Source organism: Staurois parvus, unplaced genomic scaffold, assembly GCF_062004578.1.
Source record: "Staurois parvus isolate SC_StPar_1 unplaced genomic scaffold, SC_StPar_1.0 ptg002308l, whole genome shotgun sequence".
In the NCBI taxonomy this organism is placed as follows: domain Eukaryota; kingdom Metazoa; phylum Chordata; class Amphibia; order Anura; family Ranidae; genus Staurois; species Staurois parvus.
Window position 1 is genome coordinate 5,793 of NW_028320104.1, and position 13,283 is coordinate 19,075.

Below are 13,283 nucleotides of genomic sequence, written 5' to 3' on the forward strand. Positions count from 1 at the left end.
GTTGGCTGAGTCCTCACAGGGAACGTCACACCTTCTTTCATCTTCCTGGAGCTGATTGTTGGCTGAGTCCGCCCCATTTTGGCTATTCTATCCATTCCAATGGTAGTTTTTCGCTTTCTTCCACGTCTTTCAGGTTTTGGTTGCCATTTTAAAGCATTTGCCATCATTTTAGCTGAGCAGCCGATCATTTTCTGCACTTCTTTATATGTTTTCCCCTCCAATCAACTTTTTAATCAAGGTACGCTGCTCTTCTGAACAATGTCTAGAACGACCCATTTTCCTCAGAATTTCAGAGAGAAATGCACTGTAACCAGCATGTCCAACATTTGCTGCCTTCCTTTCTTAAATAAGGGCAATCATTGCCACCTGTTTATCAAAGAATCAATGACCTCACTAATAGAACTCCACACGGCTATTATTGTGAACACGCCCCTCAATGAGTGATTCAATGACACAGAATCAGCAGCATGCATGTCATGACTGTGGGGTCTGTTGGATTTCTATTACTCTACTACACCTTCTAGGAAATTATTTGCCATGTAGAAATATCATTTCCACCAAAAACAGTGATTGATCCGGTTAGTGATGTCTGATGGCTAGTATTTTGAACACAACTGTATATACTGGAATTTTTTTTTCATACTACTAATGGCCCCAGTTATAGGGGGTGGAGGAGCACAGTTATAGCAGGTGAAGGAGCTCATTCATGGGGGATGGAAGAGCTCAGTCATGGGGGATGGAAGAGCTCAGTTATGGGGGATGGAGGAGCTCAGTTAGGGGAGACAGACAACCTCAGTTATGGAGGAGCTCAGTTATGGGGAATGGAGAACCTCAGTTATGGGGGAATGGAGGAGCTCAGTTTTGGGGGATGGAGAACCTCAGTTATGGGGGAATGGAGAACTTCAGTTATGGGGGAATGGAGGAGCTCAGTTATGGGGGTTGGAGGAGCTAAGCTATGGGGGTTGGAGGAGCTAAGCTATGGGGGTTGGAGGAGCTAAGCTATGAGATATGGAGGAGCTCAGTTATGGGGGATGAGGAACCTCAGTAATGGGAGGTGGAGGAGCTCAGTTATATGGGAATGGAGGAACTCCGCTATAGGGAGTGGAGGAGCTCAGTTATGAGGGATGGAGGACTTCAGTTATGGGGGAGGGAGGAACTGAGATATGGAGGAGCTCAGTTATGGGGGATGAGGAACCTCAGTAATGGGAGGTGGAGGAGCTCATTTATGGGGGATGGAGAACCTCAGTTATGGGGAGTGAAGAAGCTCAGTTATGGGGGATGGAGGAGAATCAGTTATGGGTGATGAAGAACCTCAGTTATGGGGGGGTGGAGGACCTTAATTATGGGGGGTGGAGGAGCTCAGGTATGGGGGGGGGGGGTGGGGGTGGAAGAGCTCAGCTATGGGGGATGGAGGAGCTCAGTTATGGAGGGTGAAAGAGCTCCACTATGGGGGATGGAGGATCTCAGTTATGGGGGATGAAGGACCTCAGTTATGGGGGATGGAGGATCTCAGTTATGGGGGATTAAAGACCTCAGTTATGGGGGATGGAGGATCTCAGTTATGGGGGATGAAGGACCTCAGTTATGGGGGATGAAAGACCTCAGTTATGGGGGATGGAGGAGCTCAGTTATGGGGGAAGAAAGAGCTCCACTATGGGGGATGGAGGATCTAAGTTATGGGGGATGGAGGAGCTCAGTTATGGGGGATGAAAGACCTCAGTTATGGGGGATGGAGGAGCTCAGTTATGGGGGAATGGAGGAGCTCAGTTATGGGGGATGGAGGAGCTCAGTTATGGGGGATGACAACAATCATTAAACGTATTCTCCATGGGGAAGAGACACTTAGGAGATATGATAGCGATTATACAAATCTTTGAAGGTGACCATCATTGGGAGGAACAATTTAATCTTCGGTCTCTGAAGAAGACATGCGGACGAACAATGAAGTCGGGTGAGAGGCGGTGCAATCCTAAACCATGTTAGGGGTTCTTTACTGTTAGAGCGGTAAGGATGTGGACCTCCCTTCCACAGCTGGCGGTGTCAGCGGAGATAAATTCTAAGAAAATTTAGATGTTTCTTAGCGAGCGCAATGTTCAGGGATACGGAAAACTGGACGGATGTCTATTCAACCTCCCCAACTATGGACAGGGACTGCGGGGGACGGATACCGGAACAAATCCCAGGGAATAAAAAAAATACAAATAGTTATGTATTCATGAAAAGAGTGCAAATATTTGGGTCTGCTTGGAGTTAAGCTTCGGAATTCTGCAGCGAATCTTTCATACGAATAAACAGGAGGCGTTCATAGATGTTGGAGATACACAAAAGCTGCATTTATATTTTCAATCAATCGATCAATAATCAATCAATACACGGGAGATTTCATGGCGGTAAAAAAAATAATACATCCTTTGTAATAAAACCAATGAGGTAATATCAGTCAGTGCTGAAAAGTCAATTTGTTCTTCTTTAAATAGCTGCCATGATAAAAAAGTATAAAAAAAAATTACAACCCCCCCAAATAATGAAGATCGCCCCCTAATCCCTTCATGACACTTGGCTCCGAGTTCTCTTATTTCGGGGTCTTTTCTGATTGGTGTAAACCTTGGAGCCATCACAGGACAGGCTGTGCGCGGTTTTCTTATGACAGGCGATGTGGACCAGTTTGAGGTTCTTCATGGTAAATAAAAGGTCAAAAAAATATTGGTGGTTGACCCGCCTCCCGTCACTTTCCTTCACGGCTTCCACCAAGCAGGGCAAGATCGTCCGACTCTTCTCAATCCTAAAGTAATCCCAAAATATGTGAATTCTAAAGTCGTGAGTTTCACACATTTATACATATTTTTACATTATATATATATATACACACATTCCTGCAGCCACTGAGAAGTACTGAGTGAGCTGTGATTGGTCACAGCTTGTCACATGGTACAAGGCTGTTGTGAATGGCCCTGTACCATGTGATCTCGGTGATCATTGACAGATTTCACACGTAGTAAGCAATGATGTCAGAAGTGACATCCTGCTTACTACTCTGCATGTGATCACTGATTGGGTAAAAAAGCAGCCAAAAATGCCAGTTTGCGTTGTTTTACCGCGTTTTAGCGTTAGAGCGTTTTTACAGCTAAAAAACTCCTCTATGATCCCGCTAGTCCTAAGTTTTTCCTGCCAAAAAAACGTTGATTGCAGTCTTTATGTGTATGGGACACCTAGGAGAACATGCTGGGGGGTTTACTGGCTGTAGACAAAAAAAGTCAAAAGCCAAAAACAGCCGCTGTAAAAAAGTTCAGTGCACAGGATGGGTAAAGATTTAAACAAAAAACATCCCCCCTCCCCCAACCAAAAAACACACACATGACTTTACCGGTGGTCCAGGTTCCACGTGCTGAAAAGAATCCTACTTTCTCTGTTGCTGTATGGATTGATAGAGTGCCGGGAAGTGCAATCCTTCTCATCGAAAGCCCCCTAAAACGACCAATGAATACAGTCAGAAGCACGTCATGGCGCAACAAAGAGATCAGCTCCAGACAGCAGATGAGGTCAGCCAATCCCCTACTGCTGACTGCATTGCTTTGAGTAAGAGATCACAATCTCAGCAAGCTCCTCCTGTCAAAAGTCTGGAAAAGGAAAAAAAAAAACGAGAATACCAGAAATCATTACTGTGCCTATTATTCAACCTAAAAGCCAAAAAACACAAAAATATAAAAAAAATTGTTTCTAGTGAACTACAAAGAATAATGACACTTTTGGGGGCGGTGCCAAGTACATAGTTAGTCTGGCTGAAAAAAGACAAAAGTCCATCCAGTTCAACCATTAAAAAAAAAAAAAGTTATAATCCTCCACCCACAGCGGATCCAGAGGAAGGCAAAAAACCCAGCAAAGCACGATCCAATCTCCTCCTGCAGGGGAAACATTCCTTCCTGACCCCCCGAGAGGCAATCGGATATTCCCAGGATCACCTTTCCCTATAAATGTTATATCCAGTTATATTCTGTGTATCCAAGAAAGGATCCAGGACTTTCCTACAGCAATCCACTGAGCTTACAATTAGTCAACCGAAACAATTCAGGATTTTCTTGTCTTTATGCAGAAGCTTGAAAATGTTTGGGAGGAGATCTCTGACCTTCGATATCCCCATCTGTTCTGCCCTCACTACACGGGACTGAGGTATGATTAGACAGACAGCTAACTCTCCTCCCTTAACCACTTCCAGTCCGGACGCTTCCCCCCCCCTTCCAGTCCGGACGCTTCCCCCCCCCCTTCCAGTCCGGACGCTTCCCCCCCCCCCCTTCCAGTCCGGACGCTTCCCCCCCCTTCCAGTCCGGACGCTCCCCCCCCCCCCTTTCCAGTCCGGACGCTTCCCCCCCCCTTCCAGTCCGGACGCTTCCCCCCCTTCCAGTCCGGACACTTTCCCCCCCCCCTTCCAGTCCGGACGCTTCCCCCCCCCTTCCAGTCCGGATGCTTACCCCCCCCCCCTTCCAGTCCGGACACTTTCCCCCCTTCCAGTCCGGACGCTTCCCCCCCTTCCAGTCCGGACGCTTCCCCCCCCCCTTCCAGTCCGGATGCTTCCCCCCCCCCCCCTTCCAGTCCGGACGCTTCCCCCCCCTTCTAGTCCGGACGCTTCCCCCCCCCCCCTTCCAGTCCGGACGCTTCCCCCCCCCCTTCCAGTCCAGACGCTTCCCCCCCCTTCCAGTCCGGACGCTTCCCCCCCCCCCTTCCAGTCCGGACGCTTCCCCCCCTTCCAGTCCGGACACTTTCCCCCCCCCTTCCAGTCCGGACGCTTCCCCCCCCCCTTCCAGTCCGGACGCTTCCCCCCCCCCTTCCAGTCCGGACGCTTCCCCCCCCCCTTCCAGTCCGGACGCTTACCCCCCCCCCCTTCCAGTCGGGACACTTTCCCCCCTTCCAGTCCGGACACTTTCCCCCCTTCCAGTCCGGACACTTTCCCCCCCTTCCAGTCCGGATAATTCCCCCCCCTTCCAGTCCGGATACTTCCCCCCCTTCCAGTCCGGACACTTTCCCCCCCTCCCAGTCCGGACACTTTACCCCCTTCCAGTCCGGACACTTTCCCCCCCCTTCCAGTCCGGACACTTTCCCCCCCTTCCAGTCCGGACACTTTCACCCCCTTCCAGTCCGGACACTTCCCCCCCTTCCAGTCCGGACACTTTCCCCCCCTTCCAGTCCGGACACTTTCCCCCTCCCAGTCCGGACACTTTCCCCCCCTCCCAGTCCGGACACTTTCCCCCCCCTTCCAGTCCGGACACTTTCCCCCCCTTCCAGTAAAGGCCATTTTTCAGCTTTCAGCGCTATCACACTTTGAATGACAATTGCGCGGTCATGCAACACTGTACCATTATGAATTTTTTATTTTGGTGGTATTTATTCACCGCTGGGATTTTTTTTTTTCCTATGTAAATGAAAAAGTCCAAACATTTTGAAAAAAAAGTGTTTTTCTTATAAAATTTTGCAAATAAATATTTCATCATAAATCTTGGCCAAAATGTATTCCGTTATCTTTTTAATAAAAAAAAAAAAAAAAAATAACCCAAAAAAACTTTTTTTTACATTTTTATTTTATTTTTTTATATTATTATGTTTTTTGGTGACACTGTACTACTTGTGGGGGGTGATGATTTTTTTTTTTTCTCCTTCTCTCTGGCTGCATTCCTGCAGCCATTGAAAAATACTGTGAGAGCTGTGATTGGTCACAGCTTGTCACATGGTACAAGACTGTTGTGAATAGCCCTGTACCATGTGATCTCTGTGATAATTCACAGATTTCACATGTAGAAAGCAATGATGTCAGAAGTGACACCTTGCTTACTACTCTGCATGTGATCACTGATTGGCCAATCAGTGATCACATGATCAGGACCTCGCAGAGAGGTCACGTACGATGATCGGTGTTCCACTGTGTCCGGAGGATACAGTGGGCACTGGATCGCGGTGCTGTGCGCTCCCAGGGAGTGCGCACAAGCAGGGGGCGGGAAGGCCGTATATAAACATCCACCCGCCCCTGCACTGCCACCATCTGGCCGTTTATATACATGGGCCGGACAGGAAGGGGTTAACAAAGTTGATCCAGAGGAAGGCATAAAAAAGTCCAGCAAAGCACGATCCAATCTCCTCCTGCAGGGGAAACATTCCTTCCTGACCCCTCGAGAGGCAATCGGATATTCCCTGGATCACCTTTCCCTATAAATGTTATATCCAGTTATATTCTGTGTATCCAAGTAACACATACAGTTGCAAGAAAAAGTATGTGAACCCCTTGGGATTCCGTGGAGTTTTGCATGAATTGGGCATAAAATGTGCTCTGAACGTCATCTAAGTCACAACAATAGAAGAACACAGTCTGCTGAACATAATACTACACAAACATTAGATGTTGCCATGGTGTAATTGCACATAACATGTAAACATTCACAGTGCAGGGAGGAAAAAGTATGTGAGGCCCTAGCTTAATGACTTCTCCCAGAGCTAATTGGAGCCAGGAGTGAGCCAACCTTGACTCCAATCAGTGTGATGATATTGGATGTGTTGCTGACAGCTGTCCTGCCCTTAAAAAACACACACCTGTTTTGGGTTTACTGGTTTCAAGAAGCACTGTCTGATGTGAACCATGCCTCACGGAAAAGAGCTCTCAGAAGACCTACGATCAAGAATTGTTGACTTGCATGAAGCTGGAAAGGGTTACAAAAGTATCTCCAAAAGCCTTGATGTTCCTGTGTCCACGGTAAGACAGACTGTCTACAAATGGAGAAAGTTTAGCACTGTTGCTACTCTCCCTAGGCGTGGTCGTCCTGTAAAAATGACTGCAAGAGCACAGCGCAGAATGCTGCATGAGGTAAAGAAGAATCCCAGAGTGTCAGCTAAAGACCTACAGAAATCTCTGGCACATGCTAACATTTTTGTTGACACATCTACAATAAGGAAAACATTAAACAAGAATGGAGTACATGGGAGGACACCACGGAGGAAGCCATTGCTGGCCAAAAAGAAGATTGCAGCACGTTTGAAGTTTGCAAAAGAGCACCTGGATGTTCCACAGCACTACTGGCAGAATATACTGTGGACAGATGAAACCAAGATTGAGTTGTTTGGGAAGAACACACAACACTATGTGTGGAGAAAAAAAGGCACAGCACACCAACATCAAAACCTCATCCCCACTGTGAAACATGGCGGAGGGAGCATCATGGTTTGGGGCTGCTTTGCTGCCTCAGGGCTGGACGGATTGTTGTCATTGATGGGAAAATGAATTACAGAGTTTATCAAGACATTTTGCAGGAAAACGTACGACCATCTGTCCGCCAACTGAAGCTCCGCAGAGGATGGGTGATGCAACAGGACAATGACCCAAAGCATACAAGTCATTCAACAAAACAATGGCTGCAACAGCACAGAATACGCCTTCTGGAGTGGCCCAGTCAGAGTCCTGACCTCAACCCCATTGAAATGCTGTGGCATGACCTTAAGAGAGCGATTCACACCAGACATCCCAAGAATATTGCTACACTGAAACAGTTTTGTGAAGAGGAGTGGTCCAAAATGACTCCAGATCGTTGTGCAGGTCTGATCTGCAACTACAGGAAACGTTTGGTTGGGGTTATTGCTGCCAAAGGAGGGTCAACCAGTTATTAAGTCCAAAGGTTCACATACTTTTTCCTCCCTGCACTGTGAATGTTTACATGTTATGTGCAATTAAACCATGGCAACATCTAATGTTTGTGTAGTATTATGTTCAGCAGACTGTGTTCTTCTATTGTTGTGACTTAGATGACATTCAGAGGACATTTTATGCCCAATTCATGCAAAACTCCACGTAATCCCAAGGGGTTCACATACTTTTTCTTGCAACTGTATATTTCCCAGCAGGCACCATCCCTTTTGGTGCAATGTGTACACATATGTATCTCCTGCCAATCCTAACAAACGGGATCAGAGAGAGATTTGGGTGATGGGACTTTAAGCGCGCCTTACAAGGAATACTGCAAACAAAAATAAAAACAAAGAAACTTTCTTACAAATTGAAAAAAAAAAATTATAAAAAAGATAAATCAATCCCAGCTTTCCACCCAAAAAGTGACATACATCACATTGTGGCTTGAAGGTGTCATAGCGCCAAAGCTCCTAGATGTAAATGATCGTCATGGATCTACGCGTTTCACCATAAAATTATCTTCATCAGGATCCAATGAGCATTGATGTCACTGAACACTAACAGGACAACAAAGGTCTTCACACCTTCAGTGAGGTGCAGCTCATGAAAGGTTCTTCTACCCAGAACATATTGTGGTCAGAGGTTCAGTCAGGAAATGATTCGGCCATCATCCCAAAATAATATAAATAGGAAAAAAACCTTATGGGGCTTTAGGGGCCCAAAGCTCAAAAACAAAAAAATTCTTACATAGTGTCAGCTTGTGGCCCTTGGAGCCTTCTGATATGGCCCACCACCTCAAACTGAATGCAGGAGTTCTGCTGAGATTTCACAAGGTGCGCCCCACCCGCATGATGATAGAAGTCTATGGCAAAGCGCAGCTAACCCGCAGGCGCACTGCACTACACTACATCCACGGTGCGGGTGCACTGCAGTGCAGGCAGCCTTATAGGGGGCTCAGGACAGTAAGGGCTTTTTACATTTGCGGTTTAGGGAAGGGGTGGCAAAACCCCACAGTTGAGACATGTTTTTACTACCCCCTGTCTTCTCCAACACCCACACCACCCACCCCAAGAAAGGAAAAGAGGAGGGAGAAGGAAGGAGGGGGGAAGAAAGAAGGAAGGAGGGGGGAAGAAAGTAGGAAGAGGAAGGGGAGAAGAAGGTAGGGGGGAGGAAGAAAGAAGGAAGGAGGGGGGAAGGAAGAGGAAGGAGAGCAGAAGGAAAGAAGGTAGGAGGGAGGAAGAATAGAGGAAAGAAAGGAGGGAGGAAGAAAAAAAGGAAGAAGGGAGGAAGAAAGAGGGAAGGAGGGAGGATGAAAAAAAGGAAGGAGGGAGGGAAGGAAGGAAGAAAAAGTAGGAGGACAGAGGGAGGAAGAGGAAGGCAGAAGGAAGAGAACAGAGGGAAGTAGAAAGAAGGAAGAGGAAGGAGGGAAGCAGAAGGAAGTAGAAAAAAAGGGAGGTAGAAAGAGGAAGGAGAGAGCATAGAAAGAAAGAAAAAAAGGGAGGAAGGAAGGAGGGAGTAAGAAAAAGGAAAGAGGGAGGAAGAAGTAAAATGAAGGACTGGGGAAGAAGTAAAAGGAAGGAGGGAGAAGAAAAAAGGATGGAGGAAGAAAAAAGGAAGGGAGGAAGAAGTAAAAAGAAGAAGGAGGGAGGAAGGAAGAAATAGAACAGAGGGATGAAGAAGGAGGGAAGTAGACAGAAGGCGGGAGGGAGGAAGAAAGAAAGAAGGAAAGAGAGAGGAAGGAAAGAAAGAAAAAGGGAGGAAGAAAGAAGGAAGAGGAAGGATGGAAGAAGGGAAGGAGGAAGAAGTAAAAAGAAGGAGGAAGGAAGGAGAAGTAGAGGAGGACAGAGGTAGGAAGAAGAGGGAGAGAGGAAGAAGGGAAGGAGGAAGAAGTAAAAAGAAGGAGGAAGGAAGAAGTAGGAGGACAGAGGTAGGAAGAAGAGGGAGAGAGGAAGAAGGAAGGAGGAAGGAAGAAGTAGGAGGACAGAGGTAGGAAGAAGAGGGAGAGAGGAAGAAGGAAGAGGAAGGAGGGAAGAAGAGGAAAGGTATTTTTACCAAGCCTGGACGGGGTATCTGATTAACAAGAATGGATAAACTGAAGTACAATTACAAGACTGATTTCATGAGGTTGTCGTTGGATTTGACCTCTCGGGAAGTGCTGGAGTTGTCACTGTTGATGTGTTTCTAAAAGGTGGAAGTTGCGGGGAGGTCACCATGAACCCGCCATGTCTACCCAGCGAGTCGCTGACCTTGGAGAGCGCTAAGACTTTTCATACTTAGCTGGCTGCTCACTTGTTCCAGGTCAGCGACTCGTAATTTGGAAGCCGCACAATTCCTTCCAATCCTTTACAAACATTCATGGAAATACTGTGAAGAATCTCACGGCTGACCGCACTCTTGCTGTGTCTCTGCTATAGAAAAGATACTTTGAATTTTTTTATTCTCTCTCGTAGACGTCACCAAATGGTGGATGTGACATTGACTGACCTTAGTTTAGAAAAAGTTAAAAATTAAACCGTCATTTCATTGGAGCAAAGAGAATTATCGGAGCGTTAAAAACGTTGTCAGCAGCCGCCGCGCACCACCAGCCGGCACTTCACCGAAAAATATGAAGGGATTTTCCGCTGAAGGAAGGTCTCCGAGTCGCTGCTTTCTGCCGCTCGCCTGGAACTTCTTCACATGAATCACTTTATCCTCCTCACCTCTACATCCTTGTTGAGCTATTTTTATCGTCTGGTAAGAAATGTGAAGACAAATATGGAAGCCGCTGATCTTTTTTTCACTCAATTTACCCCCCCCCCCCCCATTCCTCACCCCACCACAGTAAGAGTTGTGAGAATGTGGAATAGACTCCCTCAGGAGTTGGTTGTGGTCAGCTCAGTGGATTGCTGTAGGAAAGTCCTGGATCCTTTCTTGGATACACAGAATATAACTGGATATAACATTTATAGGGAAAGGTGATCCAGGGAATATCCGATTGCCTCTCGGGGGATCAGGGAGGAATGTTTCCCTGCAGGAGGAGATTGGATCGTGCTTTGCTGGGTTTTTTGCCTTCCTCTGGATCCACTGGGGTTGGAGGATTATAACTTTTTTTTTTTTGTATGGTTGAACTGGATGGACTTTTGTCTTTTTTCAGCCAGACTAACTATGTAACTATGTAACCTACTCCTAACCAGGATCCAGTACCCGTGTGAAGTCTGGGTTCGGCTCCCAAGGTATTAATGAGGTTGCCTTGATTCGGATTGATCTGTTTTCTGCCATTATAGTAGGCAATAAAAAGTTCATCAAAGAATCCGGAATAAAATGAAGAGAAACGAGTTACAGTGGGGATGGAAAGTTTGGGCACCCCAGCTAAAAAGTTGTATTAATGTGCATAAAGAAGCCAAGGAAAGATGGAAAAATCTCCAAAAGGCATCAAATTACAGATTAGACATTCTTATAATATGTCAACAAAAGTTAGATTTTATTTCCATCATTTACACTTTCAAGATAACAGAAAACAAAAAAATGGCGTCTGCAAAAGTTTGGGCCCCCTGCAGAGTTGATATCTTGTACTGCCCCCTTTGGCAAGTATCACAGCTTGTAAACGCTTTTTGTAGCCAGCCAAGAGTCTTTCAATTCTTGTTTGAGGTATCTTTGCCCATTCTTCCTTACAAAAGTCTTCCAGTTCTTTGAGATTTCTGGGCTGTCTGTCACGCACGGCTCTTTTAAGGTCTATCCATAGATTTTCAATGATGTTGAGGTCAGGAGATTGTGAAGGCCATGGCAAAACCTTCAGTTTACGCCTCTTGATGTAATCCCCCGTGGATTTCCAGGTGTGTTTAGGATCATTATCCATTTGTAGAAGCCATCCTCTCTTTAACTTCAGCTTTTTCACAGATGGCATCAAGTTACCATCCAAAATTTGCTGAAATTTTATTGAATCCATTTTTCCTTCTACTCGTGAGATGTTCCCTGTGCCACTGGCTGCAACACAACCCCAAAGCATGATTGATCCAACCCCATGCTTCACAGTTGGACAGAGGTTCTTTTCATTAAATTCTGTGCCCCTTCTTCTCCAAACGTACCTTTGCTCATTCCGGCCAAAAAGTTCAATTTTAACCTCATCGGTCCACAGAACTTGTTTCCAAAATGCATCAGGCTTGTCTATATGTTCATTTGCAAAGTTCAAACGATGATTTTTGTGGTGAGGACGTAGAAGAGGTTTTCTTCTGATGACTCTTCCATGAAGACCATATTTGTACAAGTATCTCTTTATAGTGGAATAGTGACCACAACTCCAGTGTCTGCCAGATCTTTCTGGAGGGATTGTGCAGTCAAACATGGGTTTTGAATTGATTTTCTCACAATCCTGCGAGCTGTTCTGTCTGATATTTTTCTTGGTCTTCCAGATCTTGCTTTAACTTCCACTGTTCCTGATGACTGCCATTTCTTAATGACATTCCGAACAGAGGATATTGACATGTGAAAACGCTTTGCTATCTTCTTATAGCCTTCTCCAGCTTTGTGAGCGTCAACTATTTTCAGTTTTAGTTTTCTAGACAACTGCTTAGAAGAACCATGGTGCTGATTGTTGGGGCAAGGTCAGATGAGTCGGGGCATTTAAACCCTTTGAGATTGACATCACCTGGTCTTCCCAGATGATGACTGAGAACAATCCATGACACTGGCAGGTCTCAGCTTGGCAAAGGGGGCAGTGCATGCTATCAATTCTGCAGGGGGCCCAAACTTTTGCAGACGCCATTATTATGTTTTCTGTTATTATGAAAGTGTAAATGATGGAAATAAATCTAACTTTTGTTGACATATTATAAGAATGTCTAATCTGTAATTTGATGCCTTTTGGAGATTTTTCCATCTTTCCTCGGCTTCTTTATGCACATTAATACACATTTTTAGCTGGGTGCCCAAACTTTCCATCCCCACTGTAAGCATAGAACACGTCTCCATCAGGGAGATGAGATCCATCACCTAAGGACACTAGCAAAAAAGGATGTGTTGAGGAGTCGGTTGGGATTATAGGGGGCGTGTCCAAAAGTTCCGCCAGTGTCCAATCACCTGAAGGTAGCAGCCTGTAGCTCAGGGTTTATGAATGTCCCGTACCGTACGATTCAGATAAATACTTTCTTAGCCCCGGACATAAATAAAATGTTTCCATGAAGCACCATAGACGTCCTTTCCTGCGTTCTCTGACCGGCCTTACCTGGCAGGAGAACCATCCCTCCTCAGTACACAGGCGTTTGGCCTTGTGCTCTGTCCTGTCGAAGTAACATCCATTGTACTCGGCAGTTTTCAGCTCCTTGTTTAGGGCGCCTATGAGGTTGTTGTATTCCTCCCTGGCAGCCGGGCCCACGGAGGCTGCCGAACTCTGGACCTGGGGAGGAGGGAGTGCAAACAGTCTGAGCATTGGCTTCCAACGTATAAAACCCAAAATACTAACCACAACGTGCAAAGCCATCCACAACACCACCCCCAGCTACTTCACCAATTGGTCACAGCAAGTCACATGGTACTGCCAACGGGGCCGGTAAACAGATCGGTCGTGTCCGAGGTACACAGCCGATGACAGATCGCACCACAGAGCGGCCCTGCGGGCATGCGGAATGCGCGTTCCGGAAAGGACGCC

At 46.3% G+C, this 13,283-nt stretch overlaps 1 protein-coding gene across 3 annotated transcripts in view; it reads right to left on the reverse strand.

Annotated features, from left to right (window-relative positions):
- Positions 1-2,305: 2,305 nt before the first annotated feature.
- Positions 2,306-13,283, reverse strand: part of DFFB (DNA fragmentation factor subunit beta) — a 38,368-nt gene continuing 27,390 nt past the window's right edge. For 2 of the 3 annotated variants that reach the window (XM_089665730.1, XM_089665731.1), the window contains exons 5-7: positions 12,861-13,031; positions 3,365-3,465; positions 2,306-2,782 (exon numbers count right to left, since the gene is read on the reverse strand). In XM_089665730.1, coding sequence (XP_089521856.1) covers positions 2,548-2,782; positions 3,365-3,465; positions 12,861-13,031 — 507 coding nt within the window. In that variant the 3' untranslated portion in view covers positions 2,306-2,547. The remainder of the gene's footprint in view (positions 2,783-3,364; positions 3,466-12,860; positions 13,032-13,283) is intronic. The other variant, XM_089665732.1, reaches the window with a different exon arrangement.